The sequence below is a fragment of the Netta rufina genome (genome assembly GCF_964035555.1).
Source record: "Netta rufina genome assembly, chromosome: 7".
NCBI classification, from domain to species: domain Eukaryota; kingdom Metazoa; phylum Chordata; class Aves; order Anseriformes; family Anatidae; genus Netta; species Netta rufina.
Window position 1 is genome coordinate 22,395,853 of NC_140130.1, and position 21,237 is coordinate 22,417,089.

General features: G+C 35.5%; 1 protein-coding gene across 1 annotated transcript in view; it reads right to left on the reverse strand.

The window, feature by feature from the left end:
• The window catches only part of KNDC1 (kinase non-catalytic C-lobe domain containing 1), a gene marked incomplete at both ends in the record, with an annotated part of 60,135 nt that overhangs the window by 13,242 nt on the left and 25,656 nt on the right, over nucleotides 1–21,237 (reverse strand). The window contains 11 exons of the mRNA XM_084289933.1: nucleotides 3,502–3,905; nucleotides 6,118–6,209; nucleotides 7,836–7,980; nucleotides 8,094–8,935; nucleotides 9,023–9,185; nucleotides 9,361–9,454; nucleotides 9,663–9,740; nucleotides 10,100–10,258; nucleotides 12,459–12,520; nucleotides 12,623–12,694; nucleotides 14,647–14,761. Of these exons, the coding sequence (XP_084146059.1) occupies nucleotides 3,502–3,905; nucleotides 6,118–6,209; nucleotides 7,836–7,980; nucleotides 8,094–8,935; nucleotides 9,023–9,185; nucleotides 9,361–9,454; nucleotides 9,663–9,740; nucleotides 10,100–10,258; nucleotides 12,459–12,520; nucleotides 12,623–12,694; nucleotides 14,647–14,761 (2,226 nt within the window). The remainder of the gene's footprint in view (nucleotides 1–3,501; nucleotides 3,906–6,117; nucleotides 6,210–7,835; nucleotides 7,981–8,093; nucleotides 8,936–9,022; nucleotides 9,186–9,360; nucleotides 9,455–9,662; nucleotides 9,741–10,099; nucleotides 10,259–12,458; nucleotides 12,521–12,622; nucleotides 12,695–14,646; nucleotides 14,762–21,237) is intronic.

Consider the following 21,237-nt stretch of genomic DNA (forward strand, 5'->3'; position numbering starts at 1 on the left):
CTCAAGATAATCTGCTCCATGAGCTTCCCTGGCACTGAGGTCAAACTGACAGGCCTACAGTTTCCTGGGTCTGCCCTCCAGCCCTTCTTGTAGATGGGCGTCACGTTTGCTAGCCGCCAGTTGACTGGGACCTCCCCTGATAGCCAGGACTGTTGATAAATGATGGAAAGCGGCTTGGCCAGCTCCTCCGCCAGTTCTCTCAGTATCCTCGGTTGGATCCCATCTGGCCCAATCGACTTGCATACATCCAAGTGCCATAGCAGGCCACCAACCATTTCCTCATGGATAGTGACTTCCACCAGCTCAGGGTACTGGGTATCCAGAAAGCAACTGGTTTTGCCACTAAAGACTGAAGCAAAGAAGGCATTAAGCACCTCCGCCTTTCCTCATCATTTGTAACTAAGTTCCCCCCTGCATCCAGTAAAGGCTAGAGATTCTCCGTAGTCCTCCGTTTTGCATTAATGTATTTGTAAAAACACTTTTTGTTGTCTTTGATGGCAGTTGCCAGATTGAGCTCCAGATGAGCTTCGGCCTTTCTAATTTTGTCCCTACACTGCCTCGCAACATCCTTATAGTCCTCCTGAGTGGCCCGCCCTCTTTTCCAAAGATTGTAAACCCTCTTTATCCTCCTAAGCTCAAGCCACAATTCTCTGTTCAGCCAGGCCGGTCTTCTTCCCTGCCGGCTCATCTTTGGGCACGTGGGGACAGACCGCTCCTGTGCCATTAAGATTTCCATTTTGAAGAGCGCCCAGCCTCCCTGGACTCCTCTGCCTTTCAGAACCACCTCCCAAGGGACTCTACCAACCAGTGTCCTGAACAGTTCAAAGTCGGCCCTCTGAAAGTCCAATACAGCAGTTTTACTTGTCCCCATCCTGGCTTCTCCGAGAATGGAGAATTCTACCATTTAATGGTCACTCTGCCCAAGACAGTTTCCAACCACCACATCTCCCACCAGTCCTTCTCTGTGTGTGAAGAGAAGGTCTAGCAAGGCACCTCCCCTGGTAGGCTCACTAACCAGCTGCGTCAGGAAGCTGTCTTCCACGCTCTCCAGAGTCTTCCTAGACTGCTTTCTCTGGGCTATGTTGTGCCTCCAGGATATATCTGGGAAGTTGAAGTCCCCCACGAGAACAAGCGCTGATGATTTCACAACTTTTGTCAGCTGCCTGTAGAACTCCTCATCAGTCTCCTCATCCTGGTTCAGCGGTCTATAACAGACCCCCACCAGGATGCTTGCCTTGTTGGCCTTCCCGCTGATCCTAACCCATAGGAACTCAACCTTATCATTCCCAGCCTCAAGTTCCACGACATCAAAACTCTCTTTGACACAGAGAGCCACACCACCACCCCTTCCATGCTGCCTGTCCCTTCTGAAGAGCCTACAGACAGACATTGCAGCATTCCAGTCATGAGAGTGGTCCCACCACGCTTCCATGATGGCAACCAAGTCATAGCCTGCCTGCCGCACGATGGCTTCCAGCTCCTCCTGTTTGTTACCCATGCTGCGTGCATTAGTGTAGATGCACTTCAGCTGGGCCATTGCCTTCTCTCCCAGCCTTGCCATTGTTACCCCTGGCACAGCTCTAACAAGCCTTGTTTCAGCCCTGTCCCCCTTCTCACCTAGTTTAAAGCCCTCTCTAGTTTAAAGCCCTCTCAATAAGCCCCACTAGCTCCTGGCCCAAGTTCCATTTTCCCCTTAAAGATAGGGACCCGTCTGCGGCCATCAGGCTGGGTGCCGAGTAAAGTGCCCCATGGTCAAAAAAAAAATAAATTTCTATGTTGGCACCAGTCTCTGAGCCACGTGTTTATCAGGTGGGCTTTCCGTGTCCTCTCTGTACCCCTCCCTGCCACCGTAGGGATGGAAGAAAACACCACCTGTACTCCCGCTCCATCCACTAACCATCCCAGTCCCCTAAAGTCTCGTTTGATGGTCTTCAGGCTTCTCTCTTCAGTGTCATCACTGCTAGCCTGGACTATTAAAAGTGGATAATAGAGGGGCAAACCAGGTTGGGAAGCTTTCTGGCAATGTTCCTGACCCTGGCCCCAGGTAGGCAGCAGACTTCCCTACGGGTAGGGTCACGCCGACAAATAGGTCCCTCTGTTCCCCTGAGAAGGGAGTCACCCATAACAATCACCCTTCCTTCTGTCCTGGTGGAAGCAGTCAAAAAGAGACAAAAAGCTCTACCTTACAAGGCAGGCAGAAACTTTCTCCAGCACCTCAAACCACCTTCCTGCTCAAATGAATCACTTACCAGCCTTCCTTTCACCTTTGTAGTCCTTCTGTTGCTAGACATGTCTGTTAGATTTTACAGTAGAGAATCATCTACTAAATATTAAAATAATTGTTTTTTTTGAGCTCCCCATGTTAATTTTCACATTGAGTCTAATTCTCAGAATTTTGATTTAGATATTACATCATTCTGCTTGACATTTGCACAGCACTTATTCGATGTTTACACACAGAGTTAACCGTTAACATTTATTAAGTATTAATGACCACATTTATTTTCTAAATAACTTGTGCTCCAAGTATAATATGTATAAATACTCATATTATCAAATAAAACTAGCTGAAAACACTTAGCTGTACAAATACAGCTGTTAGCTACATTGGAAGTACAATACACAAAGACTCATAAATGCTAAATACTACCCCTATCAACCACACCAGCAACATCTATATTGTTCAAAATGAAGTATGAACTGACGCCTTTGTCAGCTATTGGTATGGAAATTAAAGTCATGCCATATATTTTCACAGTTGATTTGTAGTGGTTGGTTTGATCAATCAGGCAGCAAAAAGATAGCAGAAAGAACCTGGGTAAAGCTGCACTTCACTCACATATTCATAACTGATTGGCTTACAGCTAAGAATCATGGTCTCCTGTCTGCTGCAATAGCAGAAAAGAAAACCCATTAATCTCAGTTTCATATTTCTTTCACTATTTTATATATAGACTAGTCAAAACTTGTAACATCCATGTCTGATAGAGTTTTAAAAAATAGCCGAATTTTATGAAGCTTTTCTTTGCTCAGGTTAAATGCTCAGGATTTAACACTTTGTGCAATTGGAGCATTATGATTCCGTGTTTTTATTTTAAATACACTGTGTTTCACAGAAAGTCAGTGTTGTAGTAATGCCAGCAGAAAGATCAATAAATTTATTATTGATACTGTGGTAGTAAAAGAAAAAAATATTTGTTGAGAACAAGAAGTAGCTGACAACTTAAATTATCCTCTTGAATTTGTAGTAACAAGACCTTTAAAAAGCATTTTAATAAAATATTATGCAAAAGAACATTTAATACAATATTATAAAATTATTCAGCTATATAATCTTAAAGATATTCTACTGTACCAAGACTTTTTTATATAAACAGTACAACAGAGTCAATATTTAAAAGAAGAAAGTGGGGTTGAAATCAGTATAATGCAACAAATTTAATCATACTTTTAACCAGCAAGTAAAGAGGGATCTTAGTGATTTTAAATCAATATACTCACCACTTTTTTAGCATCTATATTTTGTGACTCACTTGATTTCTGCTTTCCAAGATTTTTCATGTAACTATGAACTTCTGAATCAAAACATTCAGCTCCATAAAATGCACTGCTCCAACCCGGACTACAGCCATGAAAGTCAGGTAGATTTGGAGGCACAAGGTAGTTGTTTCCAGCTGTCTTTATTATGGTTTCTTCCTGCGGCTCTACATTGTCCTCTGCAAAGTCTAGACCAATATGACAGCCATTGCTTTGTAAACATTGCCCTTCTTTTTCTGTAGGGGTAGTATTCTGCAGCCTTGATTCTTTTTTGAAATTATCTGAAGGCATCCCATCAAAACTCATCTCAGCTAATGATGTATTTATCATAAGCTCATCCTTCATGTCAAAGGTTGCTTCCCCTTCTCCTAGAGGAGTATAGAGGTGGGGGGAGAAATAATGGTCACTCTGTAATGCATGCTTTTTAAATTTAAACACTACAGTCATGAGACTACCTATGCCCTCTAACAGTGTTACATATTTATTTTGGCTCCGTGTTTTCTTCTCAACTGCATGTTGTAAAGTGTTAAAGACATTTCAGAATGATTAAGTTTTGGTCAGTAAGTTTCTGAAAATTAGAAAATACATTCTGCATACGTAGAACGAGCATTTAATAAAAGCATAGTACAGAAACTTCTAAACAAAAATATCAGACCTGTGTACGCATCAGCAAAAGCTTGGCTCTTGAAGCCCTTTTCATCTATAGGTCTTGAAGCTTTTATTCTATACATAGATGGCATTTGACACAGCCAAAGGGGACATGTTAAACTTCCTACTCATTCATTTGGGTTATGATGGGACTTCTATGCAGTTATAATAGCTACTACCAAATGAAAAGGATTGAGGTGACAGTCAAAGAAAAGTTGGTATGATTCTGACAGGTGCTTTTATGCCTGCCACAAGTCACTCTTTTCACTTGAGAAATCCTCCAGGGCTTGGATATGCCAGACTTGGAGCTCAAATGGACCTGAATTACTGGTGCAAAGAAGTCACATATCCCATGGGAAAGTCTGGCTCTACATTTGCACTCATTCTGAGCCAAAATGGAAAATTGTAACAGAGTGTAACAGCAGCCAAGTGCAAACTTACAAATTGAAGTTACGCCATAAAAGTTAAGCGACAGTAGGGGGATAAGCTGTTCCGTAAATTATCTAACTTTGCTCAAAACAGAGAAGTAATCCAGTTTAAAAATAGACGGAATAATATGCACTTTATGTAAGAATTAATGGAAACATGCTGGAAAGGAGATTTGGGACTCCTGAAATAGGCGAGGTTTCATAATGTAAATTTACAGAAACAAATTGCACAACTGAGTTTGTGGCAGCTGTTGAGATACCCAGAAAGGTGTAGTAGTTTCTATTAAGGTTCCAGAAGCATAGCTTTTCAATGGTATTCTCTTGCCAGCAACAGACATTAGCTTCTTATTGTTCCTAACACTGCAGTTTACTACTATGTGTAGTTGCATATATACACATAATACCTTCACTTCTCTCTGTACTTTAAATATGTAACTGAGCTGTATTGCTATTTAATACAATATTTTGTATAAAACTAAAGATGTCCAGCAAAGATCAATAATGTTGTAAACCACTGAGAACCTCACATGGAGTACTGCATACAGCCCCCTCTCTCAGTTTGAGCTAATCTTTCTTAAAAAGAAGCACACAGAAGTGCTGCTAGGGTTAACAAGGAAAATGAAAATCCATTCTGATATTGTCATAAAAAGTAGTGACATTCCAGTTTCGCAAAACAAAGACTAAGAGCAGATCTTTAAATATGCTGTTGTTTTTGTCCTAAGAATTTCTCAACCGGTTTTCTTCCATCTCTGTGAAATGTTATTAAAAAAAAAAACACACAACAACTCACACAATCACAATCAAATATAACCTGTCCTTGAATATACTAAGCCTAGCGAGGACAATGTTTGTCATAAAAATGGGATTTACCAGTCCCAGGCCAGACTCTAATTCAGTAACTGAAAGATGAAACATTTTGTAAACATTCAATTACAAAGTATGCTGGAAAAAATGCAAAGCCCACTCTGAAGTAGTTCAAATAAACAATCCACTAATATAAGCTCAACAACTGCCATGGAATGGTGTCTTGTAAACAAGTTTGTGTTCAGAAAGCAAAAATTTTGCATCACATGATATATTGATAAACAAATCAATTGACCCATAGTTCCTTTTGCTATCTTTAAAAAAAATTACTTCAGTGAATAGAGGAATAGTGAAATAAGTCATTGAGGAATTACCAGGAAGGAGGTAAAAACATCTACTGGATGAACACATGAAAACAACACATAGCAGTTAGGATTCAGGATTTTTTCAACAGTGACATCTTGCTTTAGTAAACTAAAAAGGCATCCCCATACCCAATGACAGTTGGTCATACATAAGTTTCATATAAAATACAACAGTTCCAAGGCACTGATAATGCTCAGATTCACTGATAAATTTTGTAAGTGCTAAGCTGAATATTTTCCTGAAAACCCACTGAAAGTGGCAATCTCTCCAAAGCTGAGTCACTGATAGATTCCCAGCACACACAAAGATCTAGAAACACAAATTCCCTTCTCACCCTCTGTCTGATCACTGCTTGCCAAAAAGCTGTCAGATTTCTTCAGATCTTGGAATACACTGCCACGCTTCGAGTCATCTGCTTCAGCTATGCTGAAAATACATGAGGATTGGGAAAAATAACATTTAATATCCTTATATATTTACATTTTACAAATGTCCTTTGTCACCACATATGTGAAGAACTTTACTGCATTTAACTACCTCCTGAAGTTTGCATGTTCAGCTTCAGGCATTATTTGACAAGATAAAAATTTCAAATGGACATTAAAGCATACCAAGTAAGTTGCAGAGATTTTCCTTTACAGCAATTGGCAAAATTACAACAGAAATATCAGAATACATACAGACAAAAGGCATAACTCTACACATAACATACCACAAATTACTGTAAAAGGTTTATCACTCACGATTAACCCTCTAGATAACACTGTGACTGTAAGTCATCCCTAATAAGAATAATGATAATTTTAAGTCAAAGAAGGTAATTATTAAAAACAGTTATATTCTTTAGCAGTGTCTGAAGAATACTAAGTAAGCAGTGTCTCCAAGACATCTGATATCAGTTTCAAAAGGTCGTTCTTGAGTGTGAGCTAAAAGCTAGACCTCTATTCTTATAGTGAATAATACATTATTTCCTTTCCACTCCTGCTCTCAAAGACTTTGCTTTTCAATAGCAGTTCTTATTGAGGATGACTTCTTCATATATCTCGTTTACAACAGCTCAAGTTTCTTATGCCATAACATTCAACTCTGGGAATTAAGAACCTAACCTCCCACCAGTTTTTATGGCTTTTTAGAAATCTCAACCAAACGGAAAGGGAGCCAGCAAATTGGTACCTGATATTTGGATGTAGTCTATTATCCCTGAAACTTGCTATAAAAAAAATGTATCTTTTAACGTTGATTTCTTTTTTATACCATATTCACCAAGCTTCCAGTCAAAACTTCCAGTTTGTAATTCCAGATCATAACAAAGAAAACATACATAACTTCCACATATAAACATTACTGTTTATGATAACCTTCAGTTTTTTTTGTTTGTTTGTTTTTGTTTTTTTTGATGAAGTAGACTACATTTGGATGCTGCAATAAAATGGGAATTATTTTTATTATTTTTCTGGCAGATAAGTCACTGAAGATGAAGTAGTAAAAATAAGAAATTAATTAAGCTGGTGTTTTCTCACTTAATGGACTACCTACAAAAGATTGCCAGAAGGCATACTGAATCAAACTAAGTTTAAGTAAAATATTTATAGTAAAGCTAAATTAATTTATTTGTTCTTAAGTGTGATTAGAACAAAAAGATGTACCAAGGTAATTTATTGTTAACTTAATGAGAGCTTGGAATAATGCATAAATAACTGAACTCAAATAGAATAATTAAACTGAACAGTAGGGACAATTTATTTCACTTTAAACAGCCTTTATCACAACTTCGAAGTTCTCCAACAATGGTTGAAAACAATATTTCAGCTCCATTATTCAGCTATCCTAGGATGGAGTTACAGACAAACTTAATAGGTAATATCTTCTTTTAAGTCATTAAGCACTATTTGCTATGGAGAAGGCCTTGAAGTATCTGATAGACTGGGAAATTATCAGTTGACAGAAAAGAAATAAAGATACCCGAAGAGGAGCTGCATATCCTTTCCCGTTTCTGCGAAGTAGAGAGCATTAAATTGAACTGTAAGAAGGAAAACACTGAAAAATAGTTACCATAAATGTGAAGCTCTTTCTCCATTTACTACTTGATAGAGATTCTCCAGTAATTTTTCATCCCAGTAGAGGTCACAAAACTTCTCACAGATTGTATCAGAGAACACACCAAACTTAATTTCCTTTAATGTTAAAATGAAGTTACCTTTTTTTTTTTTTAAATAAAAAATAAAACATAAGAAAAATAGAGAAAAAAAGATATTACTAATAGCATTCTTACATATCAGTGATATAACATACAGAAGAAATTATACATACCCATATCAAAAACTTCAACTCCATTCTCTAGATAGCCATCAAATGCAAACTCTTCTTGTATAAGATAAACCACTTTCTGTAGCAAAGTGTCATTTGTTCTGTTTTGATGAGACAGGACTTCCACATCAAAGACACAAGAAGTACTTTCATCCAGTGAGGTACATGGTGTTTGTCCCTGGTCCGTGAAAATACTGTCTACAGTTATAGCACACTCAATTTCTTGGCAGTTGGTTTGAACAACTTTGTTACTTTTGTCAAATGCATTCTGTGTATTAGTAGTCTCACAGTTTTGCACTTTGCACAGGGAGGACTCATTTTCTGTTTGCATGCTCAGTTGATAACTTGCAATAGTACTCGAAAGTAACACTGGCAAACTATGATAGCAATCAGAAGCAATTCTTGAACGAAGAGGCTTATTTGGTAGTTGCTCAGACACAGCTAAGTGTACTGGTACAAATGTTAAAACTCTTTTCTCTGAGTCATTTTTGAGAATGATGTTATTTATATGAAGAGAATTAGGAGATGTAGGACAAGCTAAGGAGTTTGAAGGAACATCAGATAAAATGCTTTTTCCTTGTAGAACATGTGAGGAATCAGATGGTGGTGGTAATGTAACTGCAGAAGTAAGCACACTGCCTGACTTTTGCTCTTCTGAAGATATTTTGAATGAGTGGCCTGGAACTTGTAAATGACACTCAGGTATTTCAGGTGCAGTTTCAACAACTCTGTCCTTGATACCATAGCTTTCAGAGTCTTCTACATATCCTGATTTGTTGTGGTCCATGTGTCTTTCTTTTCTCATCTCTTTCTTGAATTTCTCAGTAGCTGGCATGTGAACCTCTCTGAAAAGGAAAAAAGAATTTTTACAGGACACATCCAGTAGGTATAAGAGTGCAGCTTTAACTTATTTTGCTTCAGGATATACTAACTTTGTTACGTTTGCATCTTGTTGCAGAATGATAGGCTTAAAGTGAGTTGCAGGAGAGGTGAATGCTGCAGGTAATGTAGGTTTCTCATTGTTTAGGGAAATCTGGCATGGTACTGGTCCTTTAACTGCTATAAGTTTACTTTCACTGGTAATAGGCACAAATCCTGAAAGCAAAAAACACAATTAGATGAAAGATGAAAAACATGTAAAATATAAATGCAATGTAAATAATAATCAATTTAGACAAAAAAAGACCTATGCACTTGACAGAGAAAATCTCATACAGTGAACTGTTCTAGAGAAAATTAAAACACCTGAAATACATAAGAGTCTGCTTACCTAGGCTTGACTCTGAAGGACTCATTTCAAGTCTTTCATTTTTAATTTCAAAAGCACCATGATTCTGAGAAGAGATTACGTCTTCCTCAACAGCCTAACAATAAAAATTGAAGTCCAAACTGAATTTATTAGCGTTTTCTTTTTAAAATTCTACTCAGCGCATTACTACAAGAAAATGCTTCCCCCTCCCCCTCAGTCTGAACAAATCTAACTATATTTGCAGTGGAGAAAAATATGACTGGAACACATTTAACAGAACTAATTGAAAAAATGTACAGAATTAAAAAAGGCGGCACTCGTACCTTAAAGACAGATTTATTCAACAATGCCAAAATATTTTTGCTGTTTACTCCTTGTTCAAGTAAATAATAACTGCATGTCTAAAAAAAAAATAAAATCATAGTTTTCAGACAATAAATAAGTTTTTTATCATGTGAGATATTCTTGGACAAGGATAAAGTCAAGGTAAATAGTTAAAAGCAATCCAAGGTTAGAATGTTTTAGAAACTTATTACAAGTACTTTATTAATAATGTCAATATACATTAAGAACACATACTTAGGGATGTAACTTTAAAAACATCATCCAAGTGATTTGATGTTCATATCAAAAGTGACTGGTTATCAGTTAGGTATCAAGCTACTACAGAAAAAAGATATTACTATTTTGATATTAAAATCACTAAAATTAGACTTCAAACAGAACTAAATTTCAAATAAAATTGCTTAAATCCAGTAACCTTAATTGCATCAGCTACAGAAGGTCTTTCTTCAGGATTTTTTTTTGCCATATCCAGAAGAAGGTTTTTTAATTTTCTTGGCAACGCTAGCTTGTGATTAGGTGGAAAGCCGTATTTTGCTGCCATCCACAGAACTGCAGCAACACCATAAATGCAGACCTAATCATGTAACACAGGAGAGAGGTAAGATGTAAACAAACAAACAAACAAAACCCAAAACCAAACAACAACAGAAAACAAAACAAAACAAAAAAGCAAAAAATAGCCGTTCCTCAAAACCAAATCCAGCAAATTATCCAAAAGGCACCCGCTGAGAAACTAGCACTTCCAAAGTACAGATTACATTTGGCTTTTGAAGATGCTGATGAAAATCCCAGCATATTTCAAAAAACAGTTGTTATGCATGCAGGGCCAATAATAGTAGCTAATTTTCTACTATTGGAGCAACAGACAAAATTTGCCTTATTCTTTATCTATGAAAATTATTCAGGAAAAAAGGGGGTTTAGAAACATTTTGAAGAGCTCCTTTCTTATATAAAGACCTATTGCTGCAAGCCTTAGAGTTCTACAATAAAGCCTGGCCAGCAGTAATTTACTTAAAAAGGTCATGATAATTCAGAAAGAAAATGGCACAAAGTAATTACAAGATTGCCAGTACAAGTCATATTTTACAGAGATGATTATACCTATCAGAAAAACTGGGTACTGTATATTTATTTTAGGAATTATTGTGCTACCTGCATCTAGACCAATTGAAACTGCCTTGATGGGGGACCTTGAAAAGTACCTGGTCTTCACAAGATTTCTTATTTTATTTGAAGAATTACAGTCTTCAGACAGAGACAGAGTCAGACTATTTAATGCTTGATTTACATGAAGCACACTTCAAAAATATAATTTTGACAAAGTGAAAGCACCGTACTTCTTCATGTACCTTATGAAAGGCATTAAAAAGGCTCAGCAGACAGAAACCTAAGTGTGATACTGTGGTCCAACAAAATGTTTTCTAACACCCTTTAGAGCCAAGTGAATGACACCAACAATGTAACAAGGAAGTTCACAAGAAAGAAAGCAGCCTATGAATCTTTTGAGCTGTTGAATAAAAGCTACTAATAGGTATAGAATGTTTGAAATATGAGAAAGCAGCTCTGTCATAACCAAATGATTTTCTTCCCTGTAGGTTCAGAATTCCAAGATCACAATTTCAACCTAAATTTATTTATTTAGGAAAAACTTGCCATCCAATCCAGCACATCCTTAAAAAAGTTTCCTTTACTGACGTAGTTACTGTGACTGGCACTACACAGTGTTTATTCCTATGTATAATCCTAACTAAATTTTCATAAAATTGAAAATGTTATACAAATAACAGGAAAAAAACAAATTATGAACTCAGCTTATTCTATATATAATGTTGCAGAGAAAACAAGAACAAAATATTACTTTAGATTTTCTTAAGAAAAAGAATAAAGCATAAGGACTCAGAGTATTAATTTGTACTCTCTGGTGAAACTGCTATATTGTATTTGAGGGTTAGTTTAAGCTTCTGAAGCTATTAAAAAAACTGCATGCTGGATCAAAGCAGTTTAAGAAGAAAGAGAAACTTTAAAGAAGATATATGAGCATTTTCTAGTTACAGATAAATTTACAGAAAGTCTTTAGTAGATTTTTAATGCATTTTTTTCATGATTACTATTTCTAATGTTAAACGACTTATAGGACACAAGGTACATATTAGCTAGCTCTTTTATTCTCATATAATAGAAAGATACAGTAAAATCTGTTTCCATAACTCTCAAAAGCTCACCTTGTTATTTATTAACATTTTAATCATCTCTAGTCTGAGAGCAACTTAGGGCTTATATCTCTAGCAAAAAGCTCTAGGAGAACTATACGGGTAAGAGACATTGCCATAATTCATGTTCCCAAAATAAAAATATGCTGCTAGCAATATTTTCCAATATTTCAAAGCAGATTAATTTGGGCTTTAGCCTAGACAGTCTAAAATATTGATCTTAGCATGACCTCCAGAACATGAAAACATGAATTCAAAGTCTTAGTATTAACAAATTGAAATTAAGTAAGCCTTATGGAAAACTATTGAAGAACAGATTTTGGCAGGTACTTAAGTAATTTTGGAAGGCAAAATGAGTTTTTAGAAGCAACTAAGTTTTATGGTAGACCAATATATAACAAGCCACAAAAATCTGAGAAATACTGAGAAAAATATCAGAATCTTGCTTTCTTGCTGAATCTTGATCTCTTGCTTTTCAGAGTTTTGCCTTCTTTTTTAAGGGGCAGAGGGATACTACTATCCTTTGATAAAATGAACAGCAACCTACATAACCTGCCACATTACCTTCTCAGTATCTACATCTTCTTCTTCAATTTCAGGAGCTAAATAAAACATACCACAAGATTCTAAAAGAGAAAAGAAACCAGAAACAAAAGGTAAGATATTTGCTTTATTCTACTCTCCCCCTCAAATAGAATAAAAGCAGAGCACTCAACATATTAGTTTACCTTCAGCTTTTGGAGCAGCAAAGAGGATATTTCCATGGCAGTCAATCAGTACAGAGTCCAAACATAAGACCACTGCAAAAAAAGCCACCAAAGTACAGGACATAATACATATTTGTTCTTGTTGTTATTTAACACTAATAAAACAAATAATTTTTAAAATAATTTGCAATGTCAGTGATTACCCTAAGCTATGACAAAACATGCGTTAGCAGTAATGCTGCTAAACATTTGCTTGCAGAAACCAACCAACAGAGAGCAGATGCATTTTGTATAGTGGCAATTTATTCTGTTTGTATCTAGCATTGAAAATGAAGTACACAAGTAGAACAAAAGTAAAATAATAATAATAAAAAAGTAATACTACAGCTAGACGTACTCTGGGCTTCTCACAAGGTACCAATAAAAGAAATTTATAATAAGCATTTGAACTCTCCTCTCTTCCTTCTTCATTCACCCCTTTCTCCACAACAAAAAACAACAAATACTGAAACAATGAAGTTGAAATGTAAAAAATGCTCAACTAAGATTTTAGTTTTGGTACACTTAACTAACAAGACCACCACCACCACTGTAAGCAACCTTAAGGATATCGTCAAATAAGCTTTTTTTTTTTTTTTTTTTAAAAAGAGTACTAGGACAGTATATTATTACTTTATATTATTAAAATTCATTCATATTAATTGTTATTAATTAATAATTATTATTAATAAAATGAATATTAATTTGTTATTGAACAAATTATTGAACAAGTTGAAGAGGTGTAAGAGAGAAAAGTAAAACATCATCCCTTTGCTTTTATAGTACGAAAACACATCTAAAGCCATTAAAACGTTCATTATGCTTAATGTAAATAAAAGCTTGCCTACTACCTTCTACAGTATTTAAGCTGGACCTTTTTTTAAGCTGGACCTATTTGTCTTGAAAAACAAAACTTTCCTGAGCTGGAACTTTTAGTAGTTATTTCTGCAGACGCAGCTCCCTAGAGAATTATTCTTGCTCACTGTCATTACTTCTCAACAGTTAAAGCCTCTGGCCTGAATCTGCAATACAGTTCATGCAAACTAGATCTCAGCCAAATTCAGTACAACAATTCACACCTGGTTCCTCTAAAACACTTGTAAGCAACATGTAAGGAATATCCTCTGGTAAGAGGAGAGGAGATAAAGTCTCAATGGAGACTTTTGTAGAAGGACTGAATTCAAAATACACGAAGAAGCTAACTTTGGAGTATATTTCCCTACCCATATAATTCCTGTTTAGGATAATGGGAAAAAAGTGAACTCAAGGAATGATTTAAAGGAAAGGGCTGTCTAAGTAAATAATAATAAATCCATTTCATTCCACATTTTGTATACTTAAGCATGACTCTACCAGCATTAAGACAAAAGATATTTTAACATGCAGTTTATACAGCATCATCACAATTACACTCAGAACAAACAGAAATTCCTCTGGCAAAAATATTCTAAATCTGAAAACAATATTCAACTTCAGGGCAGTTTTATTCATAAAATATGGAATTTTATGTAAGGTGCCTCACAATTATTATCTTGTATCATTATGTTTACTTTTACAGGGTATGTAAGGCTCTGATAACAATTCAGTTTTTAGTGTTTTAAACACTTATGCATTCTGGGTGCATGTAAATATGGTTGCAGAGGCTGACTACACATATTCAATTAGAATCTAAGCCACTGTGCAGTTATTTGAAGCTTTCACAAACATTGGAAATATATTATGAGGCTGAGATAATCTTTCTGCTGCAAAGTATATCAAATATTTATTTTTAAAGGAAATAGTGCTTAAAGTGTACAGAAGTCTCTCTTTAAGGATAATTTCCATTAAATGGAGTAAAGTTCAAAGTCAAAACTTAAAATGGAAAAGTTAGAAACATTGGCTGTTATTTTTTTCAATATACAAAATGAAATAATCATGAGATATTTTGCATCAACAGAATAAACAAAACATTACTACAGTGAACATAATCAACTAAGCAAATATTTTCAAATAATATTTGACTCTACCTGGATAATCTGTGCAAGCGTGCAGAGTACATAAACATTCATGACACAATGCCCAGAGTTCATAGTCTTTCAGAGGTTTACCATGTGAGGACAACAGGAGTTTTAGGGAGATCCACTGAAAACAAGATGTAGAGAGTTATTCAAAATTATTGCAAAACAAAAACAATTCATGATGCAGTGAAAAAAAGTCTTAAAATACAATGTACACACCTAAAAAGCATTAAGAAAATGTATTTATTTTATGTGATGGTAGTAAACTAATAATACTTTTTAATGAAATAGCATTACACAGTTAACTGTATAGATGAATCCAAAGTTTCATAATTGCATAACAAAGTTTAATTCAAGTGAGATTTCAGCAAGAATAGAAGTGTTTCAAGAAGATTGAGCTGTTTGGAAGCTCTTTCTCATACTAAAGAAAGATTCAATTAGAACATCAACGATGACACAATTACAGGGATGTCACCCATGCTTAAAAACATAAAAATCCGAATGATAGCCACTGACAAGACACAGCCACATTCAAATCCTGATTTACCCTAATGGTTACATTAGAAGCCTTACCTTAAACATTTCATCAACATTTCTTGTTCTTCTGTGAGCAATAACAGTATTTTTTTCCTCCTTATCACTTTAGCTTTTGATTGCTGACAAAGTACAAAGATACCTGACAAATGTGACAAAGATACTGCTTCATAGAAACTGGCTGTTCTTCAGAGAATCCATATTTTACATTTTATTATTTTCTTATTTTTATGAATTTTTAATAGAAGAACTTGACATGATAGTACTACACAGACACCTTCCAGATCAAGCTGTGCTAATAGAAGATATTCTTACTGTCAGTCTCTCTTTATTTAACACAAGACAGACGTTATGATTTTTTTTTTTTCTATCAAAGGAACAGTAATGAATAACTCTAAAGGCAAAAAACTCTGGATTAGGGCAGATCCACACACTATTTAAAAAAAAGCACAGCACTCAAAGATAGGAAACTATCTCTAAATATCAACTTCAGGCCATGTGGCAGAAAACAACTACTGACATCAATTCGGGATTGACTCGGGACACACACACAAATGGAGCATAGGAGACACACACACACACACACACAAATAAATGGAGCATAGGAGACAAACACAAATTAAAACCTCTGATCTGTTCTGCTGTTGTTTTATGAACACATATATCCCCCATCACAAAAAGCTAACACATTTTGTGTTCACAAAATCCAAATAGACTAAGGAAATGTCACACGCAATAGTAGTACATCATTATTTTTGATGAAATCATCCTCTGCATCGTAATTTGCTTGTCATTTTTTCATGGACATGAAACACCTTTCATTAGACACTATTCAAATTTTATCATAAAACACGTAATGAACAGACTACTAAATCACCTTTAATCAACAAACACAAATAATTCCCCTGCAATTTATGGGGAAGAGAAAAAAGAACCATGTTAATTTCTGTAGCTTAAGCTTTGTTGATAATCCAATATTAACCAGAAGATGCAATACTTTGGCCTTATACTCTTTAAATATTCCTTAAAGGTGAGCCATATTAGCTATTAATTTTTAACAAGATGTGCCATCAAACACACCTTTTTATTTACTCAAGATGTTTTATTTTCTGTCTACCTTTAACAAACAAAAATGATTTTGGTGCTTTTATTAGCCCATACTCCATTGGGACATGTCACAAAGATTACTAACTTTGGTATAGACAGATTTGAAGCCAGGTAATCATATTAAGCTTTACACTCAAATTTTGACTGTAAACCAGCATCCCAGAATGAAAAATTCTTTCACTTCATTTTATCTAGAAATAACTGTCTAATAAAGAGACATCAGTTGTGAAGCAGCAGGGAAGTTAGATAGTGAAAAGAATAAATTAGTCTAGAAACACCTTGAAATAGATCTTCTTGTTGTTAACTGATTACTGTCCTCAAGCAGTGCTGTGTTCCTCTCAAGCATACTGGCTCTCAAATGCCTCAGAAATGTAGTTTCTCGCAGATAATTTACAATGAAAAAAGGAGCCAAATCTTCAAATTGACCCTGGACAGAAGCAGAGGGAAAAGAAGAGAAATTCCACACACTGACTATAATATTAAGAAGAACATTTTGGGATTCGGGGTTATTTTTGTGGTAAGTATACACCACCATTGTTTTTTTTTTTTCCCCTCTAAGAGAATAACTTCTTTTTAAATTTATGTCCCTAGAGGCTCTAAAAGCTACAGCTGAGAGATGGACTCCCTCCATTCTACATACAAATCACCTCTCACTTCAGAAGGAGGTGATGAATGGCTAGCAAGAGGAAGAAGTAACTCTCACTAAACTGAAGATTGAAGTTAGTCGTACAGCAGGAAGCTGAAAGGTATTTCTCATCAGCTTTGGGATATTCAAGCTCTCTAGAGGAAGAAATAAATGACAGAAAGAGCTTTAAGCACAGCAGGAAAGAAGTAATAAACTCGTAGAGCAGCAGCAGAAGTTTAGGATAAGAAAGAGGAAAGTATCAAAGATAGGTAACACAGGGGATGAAAAGGCACCAGAAACTGAAACTCTATTTCTGAAGAAAAAATGATGCAGGAAAAGCAAATCTTAGCAGAAGTGAGAATTGCTGCCATTCACAAGACAGCTGAATTAACTCGAGTCAGAGGGAAAAAAAAGTTGTAGTCTGATTACAGATTAGTAAATGTAATTTAAATGTACACCCCCCTCGTTAATCTTACTTTAGGGTGCTTGTCAGAGAGAAATAAACTTCAAGTATTAATACTGCTAGCTAGTAATGTGCTAATTGTTATCCTATACTTTTAGAGAGATTCTGACTGACTGCATTGCTACAGCCTCTTACTGTAATTCATGTCCTTCTCACACCTGTGACAACATTGAAAGGTTAGTTTTATTCCTGAAAAAGATACTTAAAAAGGTCATTCTTCTTGTGTCCCTAATTATTCCAAATGCTCATTTTTATATTGGAAAGAAAGAACCTTGGAGGACTTCATCTGAAGGGACCTGCTGAGGACTTTTCCTTCTACCGTCTTGTGGAAGTCATCCATATATAGTCAACGCACATGATAATGTTTCATCACACACGTTTCATCACACACGTTTGTGATGAAAAACACACGCAGTTATTAAAATATTTTCCTAATGAAAAACAGCATGAACCTCAGCCTACAGTTGAGACAATTTTATTTAAGCATGTTATGTAACTTAATGCACGTTCAAGTTCTGCTGAGCACATCTATGCTTTGGTAAACATTTAATTGGAAATCTCCCTTACTTAGGCATGTCTTGGTTTTGTTTTTAATGCAAGTGATTAGTTCATGGCTATTACCGTTTCCTACAACTCAAAAAAGCCCCAAGAAAAAATTTGAAGTGCTAGAAAATATATGTCTTTTTGTAATTATTATTTTTTAGTTAGAGAGCATGCAGCATACTTTGTTTCTCAATTATCTAGCCAGACTTTATAGCAAAGCAAGCTCAAGACAATTGTTCAGCATCTGTAAGACCTCAAGTACACTTTACTTAAAGCATTAACACTGCTTTAATGCTGATTAAAGCTCTGTTCTATATTATCACTGTTAATATTGAACCAAAGAGCAAACAAGGAACAATAGAATCATAGACTGGTTTGGATTGGAAGAGACCTTAAAGATCATCAAGTTTCAACCCCCCCGGCACGGGCAGGGACACTTCCCACTAACATTATAAAATGTGAAAAAATTCAGGATGAGGCAATGAATTATAATGTACCTTTTCATAACAAAAACTATATACCCATTTTTAAAGTAAGGAAAAGTTTTTCACGGCACAGAATTTTTGATAGTAGGTATGAAAAAGTTACATGATTTATTATTGCCTATAATTACATATTGATGACATTTATGCCAAAAAGACTGAAATTTAAACATCACTTATTGTGAAAGTGATGATTTTTTTTCCTGTTTTGTAAGGATTGTTTTTTAGGTCTACTGTCATTGTTGGCACCAAAACTGCACAAACAAATTCTTAGTAAAGTATTCAAACTATTCCAACATACTATGTTTCATGAACATAATGCCAACATATTTTAAGCAGTTAAAGCAAATTAAGTTTTATTCTTTACTTAATAAGTACTATGTAGAAATAGACAGGTTTTCTTTCTTTCAAGTGTTATTTCCCCAGTGTTCAAGTGTCATTCTCTACCTACATGGATTTTGACTTCTCTCATGCTTGACAGGGCATGAATGACCAACAGAAAACAAATGTATATATGCCAGGTTCCTGTTAACCCTTCCCATATGAAGGCCATAGCATTTGAATTGCAGAGAAACATTTAGAAGCATTAGAGATGATACACACCTGATTGGAATGAAATTGGTTAGAGAAAAAAGAGATCCCCACTCATACTTGAAGTGAAAAATATTTATTTATGGCATGCAAAACTATAAAAACCTCTGAGAAAACCCTCACAAGATACATTGCAGAAGCCAGACAAAAGCAAGCAAGTATTTTTAGTAATGCCTACTAGCAGTAAAGCACACAACATTAAGAAGCAGTGTTGGGATATTAGAAAAATATTGTCCTCCGGAGAAGTGTTATTGACAGATAAGAAAAAAAACTGTCTGTTCTCCAGAGTAGACAAGGTTGATCTTCAACCGGATGGGACTGATGTTGCATTTTCAAGAACAAGAAATATTTAAAGAGATGCTAGAAATACTGTTCTAAAATTTCTGTTTACCATAATCATACTTATCTGTTACAGGAAACTAGTGAAAGAGCAGCTCTGTAGATCTTTTCAATAGTATCTTATCCATTTAGGCCAGAGGAGATCAAAATTACATTATCAAGTTTTCACATTTTTTGTGCCTTTGCAGTAAGTGGACAAATCCTCAGATTCAAGTTTTAGTTTTTTAGAAAGTTCAAAAAAAATTTTTAAGGTATTCAGTACATTCTGGCAATCAGAAATGAAAGAGAACTTCAAAGTATAAAGAAAAATCAGGTGCAACTGCTTCATATAAGGAATAGCACAGCATGTTTTATTTTTGCAGTTGTTAGGAGGAAATATAGAGGCTGAAGTTTCAGAAGCCCGAGGAAAAAAATCTGTCTTCCAAAAGACAAAAAACCAAAAACATTAAAAACAAACAAGCAAACCAAAAAACACAGAACTAACCAAAGCAAAATAACCCAGAGCCTATGAGAACTTATAATAGAATCCTCCATAAAGTTCAATAGCTACTGAAAATAAATGACCCTCCCTCCACATCTCCTTCAGAAAACAAAGATTGCTGGGCTAGAAGCTCAGATTTTCAGGGAACAGACAGCAATTTCGTGATCATTTTGTTTGGTAAGAAATCTAGGTATTGCTCACAAATGTTGATGCCATCTAAACAGTGTTTTTCTTCCTACAGCAATTAAAGATAAACCTCTTTGATTACTTAAGACCAGCACAGGGCTTCAGCAAATGATAATGAGTGGTAGAACCTGAACATCTGCTAGAATTGATTACAAAAAAAAAAAAAAAAAAAAAAAAAAAGCACAAGTCTATAAACCCTTTCTTCTACTGAAAACACAGCTAATAAATCTCTAGTTTCTTTGACAACTGCCTCTCTGTCTTCATTTTTGATTGTATGTTAATACGCTGCTTATTTGGTAAATGAATAACGATTACCTTTTCTAATTTATTGTGATTGTCCCATGAGTTTGGTGGGAGCTGGATAACCTCACTTCTACTAAGGGCCTACATATTTGGAAGAATGAAGCTCTGTTAAGGCTGAAAGAAAATATTATTTTAAACTAAAGACAAAATGTTTGAATTTCAGAGAACGGGCAGACTATCCTGAAAACATGTTTTGGCTAATTTTGCTGTGTACCAATCTGAACTCCTTCTGCAGGAAAAGCAAATAGGACATTTGTTACAGCTTTTAAATTCTGCAAGAAGTTTGTTGGGAAACTTTAATTTTGAGGAAGACTATTTTCTTGAAAGAATCTTCATGTACCTAGACTTAAATTGTTTTGGTAATCCACTCAGGACAGAATATGCACCTTTTTTCAACAGATTCCTCCCTCTCCCTACCCCCCCCCCCCCCCCCAAAAAAAAAAAAAAAAAAAAAAAGACCTTTATCAGTGCAGTCACTTTATGTTCTTAAGAGACTGCAGCTTATGCATCATATCTTTCTATCTAACAAAGGCTGAAGTAAGACTACTACCACCTCATGGCAAGAGCCTGGAGCATTGGTCTGATAACCAGAATTATCTGAACAATCCTCTCCATGACAAATAACACACTAATTTGTAACACAGTTCACCATAAAAATATAAAAAAACCCTTTCAGAAAAGGAGACTTGCACATAAGATGAAAGAATGCAAACATAGTTGTTTCTGTTACTTGAATACCAAGACAACTACATTTCTATATACTAATAGGTTTCCTCACAAGAAGCCACTGACTGAAAATGCTATGACCCTTGTTAGAAATACAAGAACATCTGCAAAATAAAGCAGGTTCATGTAAAGCCAGAGAAACAAATGACATAGCAAAAGCAGAAGAATTTGGAGTGATTATATATCTGATTATTATCTGATTATAGATCTGATTATCCCT